At 32.9% G+C, this 18,300-nt stretch overlaps 1 protein-coding gene across 8 annotated transcripts in view; it reads right to left on the bottom strand.

Moving 5' to 3' along the window:
• Positions 1–18,300, bottom strand: part of LOC108906529 (band 3 anion transport protein) — a 90,117-nt gene that overhangs the window by 51,356 nt on the left and 20,461 nt on the right. For 2 of the 8 annotated variants that reach the window (XM_018709809.2, XM_018709817.2), the window contains exon 1: positions 4,575–4,664. The exons of 5 other annotated variants lie outside the window; for them this stretch is intronic. In XM_018709809.2, coding sequence (XP_018565325.1) covers positions 4,575–4,664 — 90 coding nt within the window. Of the gene's footprint in view, positions 1–4,574; positions 4,665–17,656; positions 17,821–18,300 lie in introns of those variants that run through there. One more of the 8 variants, XM_018709816.1, reaches the window with a different exon arrangement.

The raw sequence follows: 18,300 nt of genomic DNA, 5'->3' as shown, positions 1-18,300 counted from the left end.
GGGCGTTCCACCACACTCCGACCCAACGAGGCTTTATCTCGGCAAGTTCATCAGCGAAATGGCACGTGTTATAATCGAGCGGAAGGAAAATAAACAGATCCACACCCCCCATATATTATTACTTTACTGTTATTTGTATTTACACATTCGTTGCGGTCGACAACAGCAATAATAAGTTGCCGGCAATAGTCAAGTATACAGACTGTTCCCATATTAGTTGTGAATTCAGGTATAGAAAAAAACGAATGGGACTTTAATGTGTAAATTTAGTTTGAAATCTGAAGCTAAAGATGACTTTTTTTTACATAAAAATTAATTGAGAACTTCCCAAAAAAACAATCGTTCCAGAAAATGCTTGCCATTACAACTAATTCACACTACATATAAAGGACAGAGGGAATTCCCTCGACGGCGGCGGCGATTAACAATCCAACCCCCAAGGGTCGTTTATGGCTCTATATAATCGAGCGAGCGATTCAAGCCCGTGACAGATGTCGCTGGCCAACATGATGAGACAAATGCCTGGCGCTGTTCCGCATCCCTGTCAGTGAAACGCCATTACCGGACGATGACGCTCGCTTCGTCCAGGTAAGTTCCTTGGATGGACCCACCACCCATCACGGTTAAGTGTAGCCTGCGGAAGACAACAATCGGCAGTAGACGCAAGCGTGTGAGCGAAATGGGGGCCGAATCGTGAGGAGCAATGTCCTGAACGAGCAAGGATTACGGGGAATGAAACAGGAGCGTTATTCTGAATTAGCTGGCAGCAGGACGAATTGACAAGTGGTAGAACAGATATATGTTACCATTTTCTATAAAAAACATCTCTATTTTCTATTAAAACATAGACTATTGTACGTTTTTCTATCTTCTTAAATTATTGCAACGTAAGGTTTATTTTCATAAGTCCTTTGAAAATAACAGTCGTAGCACAAAAAATACATCATTAAAAAAATTGATATTCTAACAACCTTTTGGAATACCAATAAGTCCGAAATGGGCAACTATAACTTGATCGTTAATAGTAAATACTCCTAGTCTGTAACAATTTAAATATAATTTATGTGATTTGCTCATCCATTCTTTTACTTTTTTTTTAATTCTAAGCTTTTCTGACATTTTTATTCTTTGGTTACCCTCGTTCTTGTTTCAAATAATCATTTTCTCTTCTTCTATCTGCGCTTCATCTTCCATTCGGTCATTTATCTTTTGTAATTTCTAGTCTACGGTTTTCTACTGTGTTTAATGTTCATTTCATTCAAGTTGGCTTTGATAAATCCGTTCATTTACATTTTCCACTTTATAGGACCTTGTAAATATTCACTCGTCTCTCTACTATATATCCAAATAGTCTGAGAATATTTAAATTTTTAAACTAATATATTTTACAATTTTAATACCCGAATGTCAATTTTCACCAAGGGTAAATAAGGATACCAGTAATTCCTGGCCTATCCATAATTGCAGATCGAATTAAACTACAACTGCGAAAATAAAATAACGCAGCGAATTACCATGACACAGTTATGAGATAGACGAACGCGATAAAACGGGTGTTTATTTTGAAAAGAAAACCAATAGGAGCAATCCAATTAGAATGGGAAATTAGCGTGCGACTCTAGGTAATATCATTAGGAAAAAAAACTAAAATTGATCCGAGCTGCAGAGGAAAAACACCGGGATACAAAAAATACATTAATGTAATTGTCAAATTATGTTAAGCTTCTAGATTAATGATACGGATTGATTAAGAGCACTGGGATCGAATATACAAGGTGTGTAAAATTTGTTATAACGATTTAAGCATATTCAATGATCAAAACCACTGAAATTACAAAGCGGTGCTTAAATTTGTTAAAACTTATTGAGAACTACTGGAGATGAATAGTTGTAGCCGCAGATAGCGGGCCTCTTGCTCCTTTGTAGTCAACAGACACAGTTAATTCAGTCTTAAGTCACCAAGAGTTCTAATAATATTTTCATTACGGAAACCTGTCTTTTATTGTTTAAGTTTTAGGATTACTATTTTTGTTTCAGAACCAGCTAAGCTATCGGCGGAGTCAGGGGTTCCAAAAATGTTTCTTCATTCTATTATGGTAAGTTAGTAGGCATTAAAAAATATTCTATTTGTAGACAATATTTCTGCTAAATGAGTTTTCGAATTTGCTCAATCTACTGTTTTATATAGCTCAGTAATTTAACAATTTTTTATGCCGATGTCCTAGAAAACGTAAATAAAATTGTATATTAATAATTAAAGAGAGATTTACATACAAAATTAGGATTTGTTTTGCGCTTTTGTCTAAAATATTGAGGAATATAGCTGTTGACTGTTGACCGAGTGGCTGGTTTCTGATATATTCCCTCTTTATTTTTAATTGTCAGCTTCGGGATACAGATTATTTTCTTATACACTTTTAAATAGGGTGCATTTTTTAGCCGTATTTCAAGAATTGTAATAAAATTTTGCTGCTCATCCTTGAGTTTTCCATTGCTAATTTATATAAATATTCCATTATTGATATTTTGTCGGATGTGTTTACGGAACATGTTTGTATGTGGAAAAAGGAAAGTCTTAAAAATACAATCCTACATTTCCATAAAAAAACAAGTCGGAGCTTCAGGGAGAAAATATATTAAAAGTAGGTGTTTCTTTGTAAAGGCTATTTTATTTATTTTATATACTTTGTAGATTTTATATCGTGTATATACTGGAAGACTTAGCTTCATCACAATTATTAGCCTGTACATTTTGACCATTATTGTTGTGTTTTATTTTCTTCTAGCGGCCTTGACATTACAATAGCGACAATATGAGACATAATTCTTGAAACAAATTGATTGATCTTTTATTACACAAATGGCAATGGAACAAACAGCTCAATAAAATGGATCAAAAGCAAACGTCGCATTAGACTTATAACTTCTTGGTCACCGTAATAATAAATGTCGGTCGATAACAATGCTTAATTGCTATTAGAGCACCTGTGCAGGTACTACTATCTATGTGACAACTAATGCGCAAAGTAAAAGGTGATAACAAGTAATAATTAATATTATTTAAACCGTTAAATATAGTAAACTTTATTAAATTATTATATATAGAAATTCCTTTCTCTTTAACGACAACATCGGATCACTTTGGACAAACATGAACACGAAATATAGCCGCGATAACAGAGCTATGCCATTTCTGCATTTAAAGAATGACGAGAATTTTATAAAAAAATAACGAACGGTCTCGCTGCTATTTAAGGCGGATTCTTTCATAGCTCTATTAATATCAATAATATAAAAAATGTCTTCACATTTTATAAATATTTCGTTTAGTTTTAGATCCTTAACAGATACAATATACCTCAATAAAGTCTAAAAAGAAATGAAATTTTTCATGTTAAACACTGAGTTTCATTTAGAAATATCCACGATTCAAAACTTATAACTTCTAAGGCAAGTAATTATTTTTCTATTTGGAATCGCATGTTGTCGTCACGTCTTGGAGATATTTGATATTTCCGAGGATGCTGCAAGCAGTAACCTTTTTTAAAAATATGAAGTAGCACCGAAACGATCCATCTCAAATTGAACACCCTGTACATAGAGTTTATTTAAATTTTAATAGGACTTTAAATTTTTACATTTTTATACAAAAAGGGAGGAACAAAGTCGAAAAAAATAAGCTTCATGAAAGTATTATGAATAATAAGAGTTCGGCAAGTGGCTAAAAAACGTAGATTTTTACATTTAATTGAGGCGCAAGCGTTGCTCTTGAGATCGATGCCTACTCTTCTCTTCCCCCTCCACCGTTCCTGTTTAAACCTACACAGTGGCACATTTCTTTAAATTACAAAGTCGATTTAAAATAAAGTTATACCTATGTACCAAACGAGTGATTCTATATTCATTATTTTTTGAAATTACACACTTAAATCTAGTGAACTGTGAAAAAGACTGGATATTTTATGTTTGGAACTGTACTCTATTCAAAAACTAATACACACAAACATAGAAATGTACCGAATAAATAAAATTAGATAGGAATAAGCATGACTTGCCAGAGATTAATCGAATGAAAGTCCAATGATTTGGCGAAGGTAACTAGTTATTATTCCTCATTATTACACTCATAATTACTGTAACTAGTTAATGCCAGTAACTATAATTACCTTAATCATGTTATGGTTTTTTGGATAGTCATACTATTATCACGGTTGTTCCGACTGTGAAGAACCTGTTGATATTACCGATTTCGTCCAAAAATTGCGAAACGATACTTATTAGTCAGCTAAATTCCGAAAGAAGTAAATAAACAATGAATTTAAATGTTTTTCTACTTTTAAAAAGGGGAGAGAAATTAAAATGTGGCGGCGAAATTTTCCATTAGTGTGGACTAATCTCTCTCTCTCTCACTGCGATCCCATTCACAAGTAAAATGTGTCTGTCGGGATAATAAACAGACGCGATTCTGCGTAAATTCCGTAGTAAAATTTGATATTTTTTGCCAAAGTTCAATAGGTTTCTACATTTCTTTAGACCGAAGTCTCTAGGGCAAACTCAGAGATACGAGTACTAACCTGGCGACTCAAGTGACGTATCCAGCTCAGAAGTTTCTGACGGGCTCTTTGCAATAGCGATGTTTGGGCCCTGGCTTTCTCCGTAGGCATAACAAAGCTTTCATTTTAACACAAATCACATCCAGGTGCGGGAAATCGTCGCATAAGGTTTCATTTGTTCTCTAGCCCCGAGTATTTCGGCGAGTTTATCCTTTTTTACGTTTCACTGCGCGAAAAAAAAGGAGAAGAAAATGAAGTTAATAAACGAATTAGTTACTATAGACACCGTCCTGCTGCAGATATATTTTTTATTATTATATATTAAGTGTACAGACTGTCAAAAAAGACACGAACCCCAAAGTCTTTATGGAAAACCCGGTATGTCATTTGTATACTAGTTTAAATAATTCTTTATTGAAAAGGTTCCTTAGTTTTTGTGTAAAATAAAAGCGTACTCTTCGAGTAATTTCACGATACGGTTATGTGGATAAGGAATGTCGTATAAGAAATTGCACATAAAATATGTATATTTCAATATATCCAGCTCAGAAGAAGGGATCTTCTTTAATAAGACGTCAAACTTTCCAGTAGCAGATGCTAGATATTTGTTACTTCCCATCATTCCCGATTGCCGCTTTCAACAAATGGGAACAAACACTAAACCCCGTAAACCAGACAGATCCAGAATATTTTCTTCCGTTATTAAAGAATGTATTCATCGTACACTGCTGGGTTCAGATCGTGTAGAACGCGAACAAAAATATGTAAAAGCACTAGTGAAATATTGAATATTAATAACTGTTATTGAATATTATACCTACAGATGTGGACAATAATAAGTTTCCGACCTAAACTGTAGTCTTTTACTGTAAAGGAACTTCTACACAAGTGTACAAATGGTTATAAATAGTGTTGTGACAATGACAGTTTAAAATGAAGTCAATAAGACAAGAAATTTTGGGAATATATTGAACAAAATGTTACATTGGGGATTATTTGTTGCAATAAATCGATGATAAAATGTTTATAATGACAAATAATCTTTATAATGTTGATTTTAGTACATTGAAGGTTTAGAGATATCTTACAGTTCTAATAACACAGCAAAACGAGGCAATTCGTGTATGAAGCAGATACTAATGGTTTGCCCATGTTTCCTAAGTAATCTCATAAGTAGATTTCTCAGGAGCGTTTTTTATAGGATATTCAAAATTGGATATTCGCACGCGGAGGATTATTTTCTGCATTATACTGGGAAAAAAGTTGACTTCACCAATAGACCAGTGCTTAAGCCTTCAAAAATGGTAAAAAGTGAAAAAAAATTATAGTAGGATGAAACCCATTGGAAAAGGAAGATAATATAACAGAAATGAAAAGAAAAATAATTTACGGGCGATCTGAGGTCGGGAAGGGGAAGGGGGTGAGTTTTTAAGGGTAAAAAACGGTTTATCTTGATTTCCGGAAAAACTACAAGTCTTATGGAAAAAAGTTAAATGGCAAAGTTGTAGGTAATAAAAAGATCTACAACTTTTGTATTTACACTTTTTTCACATAACCTCAAAATTTATGTGAAAAATTCAAATAACCAAGTTTTTGGTTTTTTATTTTTATCTTTTACAAACAAATTTTTTTTTCACGAAATTTGGTGAAAACTTACCTATTTATGTCCCAAACACGCTGTAATTTTTTTGATTTGAAATATTTATTTTTTCACCTTATTTTTACTTAATATCGAAAAAGCACCCTAATTTTCAATCGAAAATTCTCACGTCAAAATATCTGCTTTTTTAAAAACGTCGGTGGGCTTTTTCTTCGTTGAAATCTCTACTTTCTGATGGTGTAAAAAAATATATACATTACTATGGTAAGTTTTCTCAGGAAATGCAAAGAAACGAACTAGAATCCGAAAATTTTTTTCTAATCATTATGTACAATTTTGAGCTATTTATTAAAATTTACACTTTAATTACTCGAAAAACGTAAGATTCCATGTTACATTGATAAACAAAAAAATTACAAGTCGAAATATACTATTATAATTAACAACCAAATAAGTTAATAAAGTTAATATTTAATAAGACATCTACAATATTTTGAGAAAGTTGTAGAATCTTCTTTCGTTTCTTTGCATTTCCTGAGAAAACTTACCATAGTAATGTATATTTTTTTTACACCATCAGAAAGTAGAGATTTCAACGAAGAAAAAGCCCACCGACGTTTTTAAAAAAGCAGATATTTTGACGTGAGAATTTTCGATTGAAAATTAGGGTGCTTTTTCGATATTAAGTAAAAATAAGGTGAAAAAATAAATATTTCAAATCAAAAAAATTACAGCGTGTTTGGGACATAAATAGGTAAGTTTTCACCAAATTTCGTGAAAAAAAAATTTTTTTGTAAAAGATAAAAATAAAAAACCAAAAACTTGGTTATTTGAATTTTTCACATAAATTTTGAGGTTATGTGAAAAAAGTGTAAATACAAAAGTTGTAGATCTTTTTATTACCTACAACTTTGCCATTTAACTTTTTTCCATAAGACTTGTAGTTTTTCCGGAAATCAAGGGAAACCGTTTTTTACCCTTAAAAACTCACCCCCTTCCCGACCTCAGATCGCCCGTAAATTATTTTTCCTTTCATTTCTGTTATATTCTCTTTCTTTTCCAATGGGTTTCATCCTACTATAATTTTTTTTGGTTTCAAAAATTATCGACCCTGGTCTACAACTGCATTAGAAACAGACGAAACTGATTGTATATAATTCTGTACTAATCATTGTTTTCGCAAAGCAACAGATATAAATAACTTTTTGACAAAAAAATATTGCAAGGTTACCGCCAATTAAACTGTCGTTATGTTTTTTAACACGTTCTTTTTTACGCCGCGATTACAATTGTTTAATTTATATCAAATTTTTAAAAACATAATTGACGAAATATCTGACGACAGGGCCAGAATTCCGTAACAAATTAATCACGTCCTCTGCGACCGGTACCGGCTTGTATCGAGCGCTATTCAAATTTTCTGCAATATACTTTAACGGATTGAAGACAGTCGCTCACCTATCTGGGGCCGAATTAAAAAGTATAATTCAAGCTCGTTGCGAGGTTTACACAACGCTTCGCATCCCCAAAGTTGTGTTTTAATACGTGAAAATATATTCACCGCTTTCCAAATCGATATATACATTGTGGCCCGAAGATCCTCTTTGAAAAATAGTAGGGGTAGTTCGTATAAAAGTTTCTAAAAACGTTGCACGTACTGTCCTTAATATTTTCCCAAGAATCAACTTTGGGCAAAATGTGGAGGCAATGCTAATAATCCACAGTACAGCCCCCCCCCCCCCCCCCTGGAAAGTTGATTACCACATACTTTATAACTCCTGAGGGGCATCCTTTTGACGAGTCTACCACACTTTTCCTCTGCGACTTTTCTCGATTCCTCCGCTTTTCCACTCGGAAAAATCCAAAAACATGGCAATTTCCCGGGGTCTTGAAAAGTCAAGACCACATTTTTTATTTTTAGCTTCATTTACTGGAAATTTTGTTGCAAATGCCGATTTAAGTTTGTCCGACAGAAATTCTTCCGACATTGACGTGTCTACCGGTCGAAACATGCCAAAATAACAGGGTATTGAAAATCAATTACCACATAGGTAATTTTTAGTAAAATTAGTTGTAAATAATTAATTCATTCAAAAAGTATTGTTGTCCGACAAATTTCAAGCCGCGTTTTTTCAGTCCGACAGCTGGAAATCGGAATTTTCACGGGGTATGATAAATCGATTACCACATGTTGGACAACAATAACACACGATAGAAAAGTGTTTTTTATAAGCAAAAATTGTAATGTCAGACAAAAATATATCCGCAAATCGTCAGTCCGACAAAAAATGATGAAAAAAGTTTCGTAAAAAATGCGCACATATTTATAATTTCTAATAAGGTATTTTTCAGAAAGACCTCCCGTAAATACAGGAGGTGAGGACGACAAAAAATAAGAATTGTTTGTCATATGAACTATATGTCTATCTCCTCCTGTTTTCGAGATACAGAGCGACAAAATAAAAATTTTTAAATAACATTTTTATGAAAATTTGGTATTCTAAGGTTTTTAAGGATGCCAAATACGCTGGTCTAATTATTTTTTGTATATTTCGTAGAGGGCGCTAGTTATGCTATATTCCTATTACATATCAAGCTACAAAAATTCTCATTTTTTGTCGTACTATCACCCCCTCTATTTACGGGAGGTCTTTCTGAAACATCCTGTATATATTTTTCGTTTTATTCTTGTAATTGTAAATCTCTTATATTCTGAATTTATCCAAATAAATATCGAGAAAAGAATTAAACGATTTCAAAAAAGTATGTATGGTGTAAAAAAATTATGCTCAAAAGTTTTGGGATTTTCTCGGATTTTCTTTTAGAAAAATAGGAAAATTTTTGTAAAGAAAAATAACAAACGCGAATGAAAACTTGAAAGAGAAAAAGGGATTTTTATATCAAATATAATATTAATTTATTTAGAAATAATGCATTATGCACTAAGATAGTATTAATCGTCTCAAAAATAACTTCATTTGTTTATAACTTTTAAATTTTTAAGCATAAAATAAGCAATACTATAATTATTTATTTGAAACAAATAATAATTTACATAATAATAATAATTAATAACCATTTATAAATATGAAATTTTTGGAGTGAAAAAAATAAATTTCATCACGATTATTAATTTATTGATTTTCTAATAATTTGCAGACATTAAATCGTCGGACACATATCACTATTTTATACAGTAAATTTAAAAGTGGAAAAAATGAAAATTAGATGTGGTAATCGATTTTTTATACTCCGTGAAAATGCCAATTTCCAGCTGGCCGACTGAAAAAACGCGGCTTGAAATTTGTCGGACAACAATACTTTTTGACTGAATTAGTTATTTACAATTAATTTTACTAAAAATTACCTATGTGGTAATTGATTTTCAATACCTTGTTATTTTGGTATGTTTCGACTGGTAGACACGTCAATGTCGGAAGAATTTCTGTCGGACAAATTTAAATCGGCATTTGCAATAGAATTTTCAGTTACTTAAGCTAAAAATAAAATATGTGGTCTTGACTTCTCAAGACCCCGGGAAATAGCCGTGTATTTGGACTTTTCCGAGTGGAAAAGCGGAGGAATCGAGAAAAGTCGCAGAGGAAAAGTGTGGTAGACTCGTCAAAACGAAGCTCCTCAGAAGTTATAAAGTATGTGGTAATCAACTTTCCAGAGGGGGCCTGTACTGTGGACTATAATAAACAATATAACCAGATATGAACCCATATTTTACGGAAATTAATAAATGATGAAAAGGAAACGGTAATCGCAGTGAACGGAAGTCAGAGAGATTACTTGTTTACATATTTAAATATGAAGACCGCATTGTGAGAGAATATTATAAGATTAATAAATAATTTTTAACTAAATAAACAGTGAAAGGCCTTAGTTCATCGTTAGATTGTTATAACTTAATCAACCTTTTTTTTCTCGGTAATTTTTTATTTACATAACTGATATTAGAAAACAAATTTAAACATATGGGGCAATAATTTCTTTAGCCACCTAAGTTTATTTAAAAGTAATTATAGTGTTTGATGGTATGATTCATGCAACTTTAGTCATTTTTTTAAATTACAACTACGTATATAAACACACATTTGTTAATGGAGACAATAAGGTGCAGTTCTATACAGAGTGTGCCATAATTGCCTAGGCCGAACTTTAATGTCGGTAGAACTTCTCAAAATCAACAAAAAGAAGTTACCATAAATGTAAGTTGGGAAATGACAAACTTGTGGAAATTTATACAGGTATTTCACTCTTTATTTATACACAGAAGATCATTAGAGATAGATCAAATTTTTTGTAACAAGATTTTCTTACTTGTTCAAGATAGATAGATAGAGAGATTTCATTTGATAAGATCTTTAGAAAAATTGAATTTGAATTAAGTCTTAAACCTTTAAAACAGAGTACAACAAGTTGTCATTTTGTCCTTGGACACAAAGCATCTTCCGACCCATGTTCATAAGAATTTTTTCTATAATTTGAGGAACTCTATCACCAGATTTTGGTGTACGAAATTCGGTACGCCCGGTACATAGCAAGTCTCGGAATAATACTGTTCCGAAAATTAGTTGCGTTATCAATAAAAAGTTAAATAAAACGGTTTGGGACATTTCGAATGCTCAGGCTCACGTAACTTATCGATTTAACTGTACCGCCAGGGCTGAATTTGTACTTATAGATACCCTAGGTTTACGTTATTACGAAGCCCCTAAAGAATGAATTCTTGTGCTAGTCTGTTAAATATGTTGACCAAAAGAGCGAATTCATAATTTTAAAGTCGTTTAACGGTCTGTTGTAACTTTTCTAAACATGTGTTCGTTCTATTCTAAAAAATCCCACTTCTGATATACAGGAAATGATGAATCTACTTTGCTCGATGCTTCTATTAAGCCTAGATGTGACTTCTCTAAAATTTCAACACAGCAACGAGAACGGTAGCGCCGTCGATATGCGCTAATCTCATTAAGGAAATCCTTTTAAACGAAAAGGAGTTCTGATTAATGCGTAATTCCCTGTTTAATAACTATCAGCATTTAATTTAAACCAATTACTGCACGGGGACACGGTCTCGTATGACTAGGATGACGACAAAGTAAAAAAATATTTGGATTATTTCAACAGGTGACAATTAATGTACATATTGTAATAGCCAATTTCTAAACAAAACAATTAAATTAGACAGGGGGTCCCAAATTGTATGGACAAACTTTATCTGGTGACAGAAAGAAAATACAAAATTGTTTTGAACAAAATATTGAAAGTGATATATATTTTCTACTCCGCTAAATAAAAAAAAACAGTTTTGTATACATGTTGTCTGATGACTATAGGATTTCGCATTGAAGTGGATTCAGGATAAATTATTACCAGTAAATATTAAATGATCGTAAGACCTTTAACCTTACTTTCGACACTACTACCCCTTTTTGTAATTCACTTTCAAAAGAATCCAGGCTACTACCATTTCATATTGAATTGGGTTAAAAGTTTTTTAAAGGTTCATAAGGCCTTAGGAGTGTAGTCTTTAATCTAAAAGTTGTTTTACATTTACCAATTGTATAATAAGATGGTAAAACAAAACTGGATAATTTCTTTTCATAATTTTCAAAATGTTTGTTTTATAATTTTCAACGTAGAAAAATATGTTTATCGGAAGAAAAATAATTAATATTAAACACTTAATATTAATAACTTAAATGAATCACGTAATTACAAATACAAACACTTGCTTCTGAGAAAAAATTGTTCCCTAAAATTAAATATTACTCCTCTACTTAATGCGTAGTCACCAACAGTCAACGTAGAATAATATCAGCCATTACTGTGCATACATAGGATTTTAATTTATTTTGGAGGACGTTTAAATTATTTTTTATAACTAAAAATTTATTATATGTATCCAAATAAACGCCTTACTAACCTCAAACAAATCTTTAATTCGATAAATACAAATAAATAATTTTCTTGGGGCATATTGTTTGTTGGTAGTATTAAATTTGAATAATAGATTTGCCGTTTCACTGATAATAATTTCTCGAGCAATTTTTTGAGTGACAGGTATAAACCTGTTTCCTGTCAATATGAAACAATTTTATTACTGTTTCTCTTGAGAGCTTATTAGATTACATGAATGTAGATTATATGAAAATGAATTCTATTACTTATGAAACAACGGATTTAGTTGCTTCTAATAAATTTTATTTCTCCCAATTAAAGCCTTCCCTCGGCACATATTGTTTGTTGGTAATCTTGAAATTGAAAAATAGATTTGACGCTTCATTGTCGCTTGTACAATCGTGCCAAAATTTGTAACAAACTCTTGACTAATTTTCTAAATGGTCAAAAACTACTAAATATAAACAGGTATAAGTCCTTTTTTCTATTAACTCGAAACAATATTATTACTGTGTCTCTCGAAGGTAGTTCTAAATCAAATCTTAAGTATATGAAAGGGAATTTAAATTTTATTTCTGCCAATTAAATCATCCCCACAGCTTATCTTGTTTGTTGGTAGTTTTAATTTGAAAAATAGATTTGCCATTTCATTGACACTCGAAAAATCATGCCAAAATTGCAACCATTTCTCGATCGATCCTTTGGATGGTTTGTTGGATCGAAAACTGCCAAACATAGAAAAAGTATAAACCTATTTCTTTTAACATGAAACAATATTATTGCTGTCAATGGACATAAATCAAATATAAGTACTTATACATGTAGATTATACGACTGTACATTAAATGAAAGGGAATTCTATTACTTATGCAATGACTGGGCTGGCTAAACAACAGCTAATAACTAGGATTCTCGGATCTAACAGCAGGAGAATGCCTTAGCGCGACGTCATCAGCGCCTAATGATCGAATTATTATTCTCCACTCGAAAACCCCGGACGGACCGACATGAGCGTGAATCACTGGCCGATGGACGTCGCTTCCTGCGGCGCGTCCTCGACAGGGGGTCGCGGCACCGGCAGAAGGCCGACGGGAGTCGCGCGACGGCGGAGGCTGGTTGTCAGCAGCAGGAGAAGGACGAGGAGCACCGCACGGGATCCGCACCGAGTACTGACCTAGTGCGGCAGGATTCCTATTCATCCTAGACCTCCTCTCTCGCGGCCGGTCGATACGGTGCCGGCGCGCATGCAGCGGCTCCGGCGGCTCCCTCCCGCAAGGTCATTATCACTTTTCCTCTTCGCTTCTCGACGGACGACCACAGCTGGACCTCAATGGTCGATTTTGCCCCCTTTCTACCTTCCGGTGGACTCGGAAACGAGTTTGAAAAAAAATCAATTGGATTCAGATCGGGCCGTCGAAGAGGCCGGAATTGAAGGGGATCCTCCCAATGACTCCAGATTAAGTAGCCTGGGAGTACCCGAATGTTAAGCGGAAATTCCCCAGTACATTTGGTTTAAAATTAAGATGTTATGAATTTGACAATTTGCCTGCGAGTTTTTTAACTCTCAATCGATTAATCACTTCCAAAAGGTATTTTGTCTGAAAATATCTTCACAACAATGTTACACTTATAGTAAAAAATAATAATAAAAAAAACTAGACTATTCTCGTTCTTGCTCAGAACTCTGCCGCAATATATCATTCTTCTAATCTATCAGTCAGACATAAGACTTAATTTGTACTGTTCATCATTGAACAACCAGGGAAAAAAGGCTGATAATAATATATCATGCTTCTTCCCACACGAACGAGGCGGAAGACAAGATCGACAACCTAAGACGTGTTTGCTTTAATCCTCCAAAACAATTTAAAGCATCTAAAGACCAATTCATGTTTACTTGAAGTTACTCTCATCAATTATATCTTCCGATGCTGACCAAAGGTATCCACGAAAACATGTTTGTTAATTATTCGTACGTTTCTTAAACGTGAAATGTGCTTTAAAATATTCCACATTATCATATAAAGGCGGTTTGAATAGACAATGTCGTGTGTGTAGGCAATAAATAATTCGAAGAATGTCTCCAAGGTACGCATCAAATTTGATCCAAGCCAGACATTTTAGATATTTACTACGATTAGTAAGAGTCAAAGATTTAGATAAGAACGCATTTGTTTAGCTATCAAAATTTTCCACAAGCATGTGCGCATTTCGCAGAAAATATGGCCGGTACTACTGCATGATGTAAAGCTCTTTAAAGTCCGAAAAACCAGTTTACTTCTTTGCTGACGTGTAGGAGACAAATTTCGGCATCACAGACAATACTTGGGAAACTCCGTAAAAATGCCAGTTCCCTCATATTAAAGGTTAAGTCCCGAAGGGAAAGAAATGATGGAAGACGACATGGCGCCCAAAGTGGGACGCGAATGTTCCGAAAGACTAAGGGAATGTGATGGAAGACGACAATTTCTAAAGTGTACAAATGAAAAGAGGCCTCTAATGATTTAATATGTGTCTTATATAAATAAAACGTCTTAATTTAATTAAAAAGTTGTCGAGCTTTTGAAACTGGGAAGCCTTAAATAATTACAAACTTTCCCGGGGCATAATTAAATCAGACAAGATACACCGTTTTCTCATTTTTTATGCGCTTCTTTGGAGGTAAAAAGCGGGGATCGGCCTCCACGCCAATCTTGAAGAGACCCGCGAAGGTACTGAAAGCCTAAATTTATTTTCTTCCAGCAATATTCGACCCGACCTACAGATTGGAAAATTCCCTGCGCCTTATTATATTTACAGAACATGACAGACAGGTATTTTATCGCCGTTTTTGCCCTCCAGATACTTTACTGTATATGTTATTCCATTTTTCATCTCTTTCAGTCTGGAAATAGCTGGGGAATGATTTCTGTATGGGTATTAAACTGGGCCTTAGAGACGTGAAATATGAAGTTGTGACAAAGTTTTCAATCATCGTATTGTTGTCGCACATAAAATGGAACTTTAAGATATTATTCAATAGCAGACTTTGGTTAAACATTGTCTGAAGTTTTCGATCTGTGGCGTAGATTTACTTTTGTTTTCGTTTATTTGGGAGTTATGCCCACATGAGAAAAAGTCTTAATGAATTTTGGCCAAATGGGTCAGGGTCAGAGCATGCACAAACTTTTTTGCGTGCTAAAACTATTTTTTTGTGTAATTTCAAGCAACTCTCTTATCCATAACAAAAATCCCATATATTCCTATCCCAACAGTTTTTCAGATAACAAATAATGACATTCAAAATTTAATAAAATGTATTTATGGATTACTGATCTTTTTGGACCAATGCCAATGTTTTATTTAAATTATTCTTTAATTTCAGACAATATCACACTATCATATCAGAAACTCCCTAGCGATATGAACAATAACATTGCAAAGAGTTTATATTTCGCCAGTTTAGTGTTTTTTCCCAACAAAGGATAATTTAAAATGCAAATCTAGGCTCGATTTATCCTCACACCTAAACGACGCGGTCCCATTACCATTACCAATCAAAGCGAATTAAATATTTGGAACTGACGCCAAGGTTAAGCGCATATTAAAAGTTGATAAACATAACACACGAATGAAATCGATAAAAATTATAATTTTAATGGGCATGTGTAGTCGAATGTCGATAACGGCGCTTCGCTCTATGATGAACGAGTTGTATAGTTGAAAAATAACCACCATGACAAAGTGATATATAATGGTAGGGTTAGTACTCGTATAAGGAGTGGTATAAATATATAAATTAATGTGGTTATTATGCTGCTTTGAGCGAAGCGGTCACGAAAGTCAATTTAGAAATTATGGGACGAATGTGAGGTACTTTGTTTCAATAAATAACAATTAACCACATGAAGGCAAAAAATTTGGGAACGCAGGCAGAGCTAAATCGGGCGAACGAGATGGACGAATTTTATAACACGTTGGTTCACAAATACCGCAATAATCCATAAAAGTTTATTTTTTTAATTATTATTTGATTATAGCTCTATTATTTTCTGATTATTACAAAATTGTATTTTACAACATTTTCATAAGCAACCGTTTAAGATAATTAAAGTAATAAACTTTTCTAAAAGATTAATAGACAGTTTTACTAAGCTCTAATATCGATTTATTAAAGATTCAAGGTTGATTTGGTTATTAAGCTTAACCATAATTATTGTTGCCCAAAAAATATCTTAATCCGCTCGATAAGAAACTGTCAAGTGACAGCCATGGTTTTCTACGGAAAACATCGACTATTTTTCCAATACAAGAAGTAAGTATACTTGAAAAATCGGTAGCGGTCAATTTAAAAAGTCTCAAAGAGTTCTTAAAACACGTATAAAAAACAAACAATACAACATTCTATGTATTTTTATGAAAACAACAAGGATTCCAATAGCTAAAAACATAAATGTGTGTTTTTGTCAATTAAAAATACATTAATTCCTCATAAATATAATTACCAATTTATTTATAGTATTTTGTTGACTGCTATAGGGTTATTACAAAATTGTTTACAAATAATGCCGACACAGTTTCGAGTAGGTCCTAATAAATACGTAAGTTGTTATACAGTTCAATTTAAAGCTAGAAGTGATTTGGAAAGTACCTTAGAATGAGACGAACGTCAATTGGTGCAAAGTGAAACAAAAATAGCAGATAGATGCGGAACCGTGAATTTTCCGTGATTGTATAAGTCATTTTATGCATTAAAAATAACTAACAAGTAGGTCCAAAGATGTATACAGAAATTTTGAACGTTGTTGTGTTGGAAACACTGGTATATTGGGCTTCAGTAATAAATTTTATTTATATACTTTTCTTAAGTAGAAAAGCTTTACTTATGGGGAAAATAGGAAATAAGATCGTTGTCTCAAACTGTTTACTTAATTTAGTATGTCCTATTCAAGAATTTACTTTGAATTTTGTAACATATGTAAATAGTGCAACGAACCAATTATTGAAAAATGAACTTCTTGGATTGAGCCTTGTTTTTCTTTGTGAAACAAGATCTGTCTTGATTACAAACCCATAAAATCTAATAAGCATTGAAAGGAAAGTCGATTTTATATACCAGTAATGTGGCATTTCTGTACATGATACGGTAAAATGTATTTTTTTTTTTGCAAATCTTCAATATCTTACAATTAGACTCACTTTGATTTTCTGTTTGATTCCAGATTTTTCTTATGAGACCACAAAATATTATCAAAAATAGTTTCTCAGAACAATAAATTATGTGTACGCAAAATATTAATGTCTGTATCAATTTCGACTCAACGAAGAACAAAATACGGGCTAATAAATCTGGCATAGGCAGAATTTTTCCAGTACTTACTTTTCTTTATAAAAAAATTGATATTTTATTTTAACTACAATTAAAGATATGTAAATAATGTACTGGTGATAGATTAAATGTTGAAGTTTTTGGAAAATATTCACTTACGATCTGAATATAGAAAAATCAATTTCCCAGTTCAATCATTTACTATGATTTGATCATATTTCAGGTAAATACTGTAAAAATTGATAAAATCTAGGTGAGAAATTTGAAAAAAAAGTGAAAGTCTTTTACCAGCAATCCGGTAGATTCGGTAACTTTATCTTTGGGCGTAGTCATCCTGTTTCACTGAAACTCAAATCCAATACAAGACACATATATCACTCCAAAATGTTCATCTAACCGAGATTACCGAATCCGAAGAAAAAAAATTAGGCCAGATAGTTGTAACACTAATTTGGTACTAATAATAAGTCATTAAGACGTCCCATCGGATCCTAGGAGCACCTTATCACCGATTATCATAAATTGGTAGTAATATCTGAGGCCAATTAAAATGTCATTTGAAATTATTAAATACTGAGCTCATATATCCACTTAATCCTTCGATAATACGGTAATATATTTAATATGTTACGTGTGTAAGTGCGCTTATTTTTTTTCCTCTACGCCCATAGCCGAATTTAATACCTGTTTTCCATAATGCGATTCCGATGAGCCACCAGAGGTATTCAATCTGGTCTCAATTAAGTCGACCTATCAATTTGGTGAGCTCAGAAGGTTTTAAGCAGACGCTCTTAATCTCCCTGTTAAATCGGAGTAGATTTTCAAAATTTACTATTCTACCACCGCTAAGAGAAAAAGTTGACGATAAACAAAAATATTTAGTTATTTTTAAACTGTATGTAGAAAATCAAAAACTCTCAGGAAAACGACAA

Source organism: Anoplophora glabripennis, unplaced genomic scaffold (assembly GCF_000390285.2).
Source record: "Anoplophora glabripennis isolate ALB-LARVAE unplaced genomic scaffold, Agla_2.0 scaffold116, whole genome shotgun sequence".
NCBI classification, from domain to species: Eukaryota; Metazoa; Arthropoda; class Insecta; order Coleoptera; family Cerambycidae; genus Anoplophora; species Anoplophora glabripennis.
This window is presented reverse-complemented; position numbering and strand designations above follow the sequence as displayed.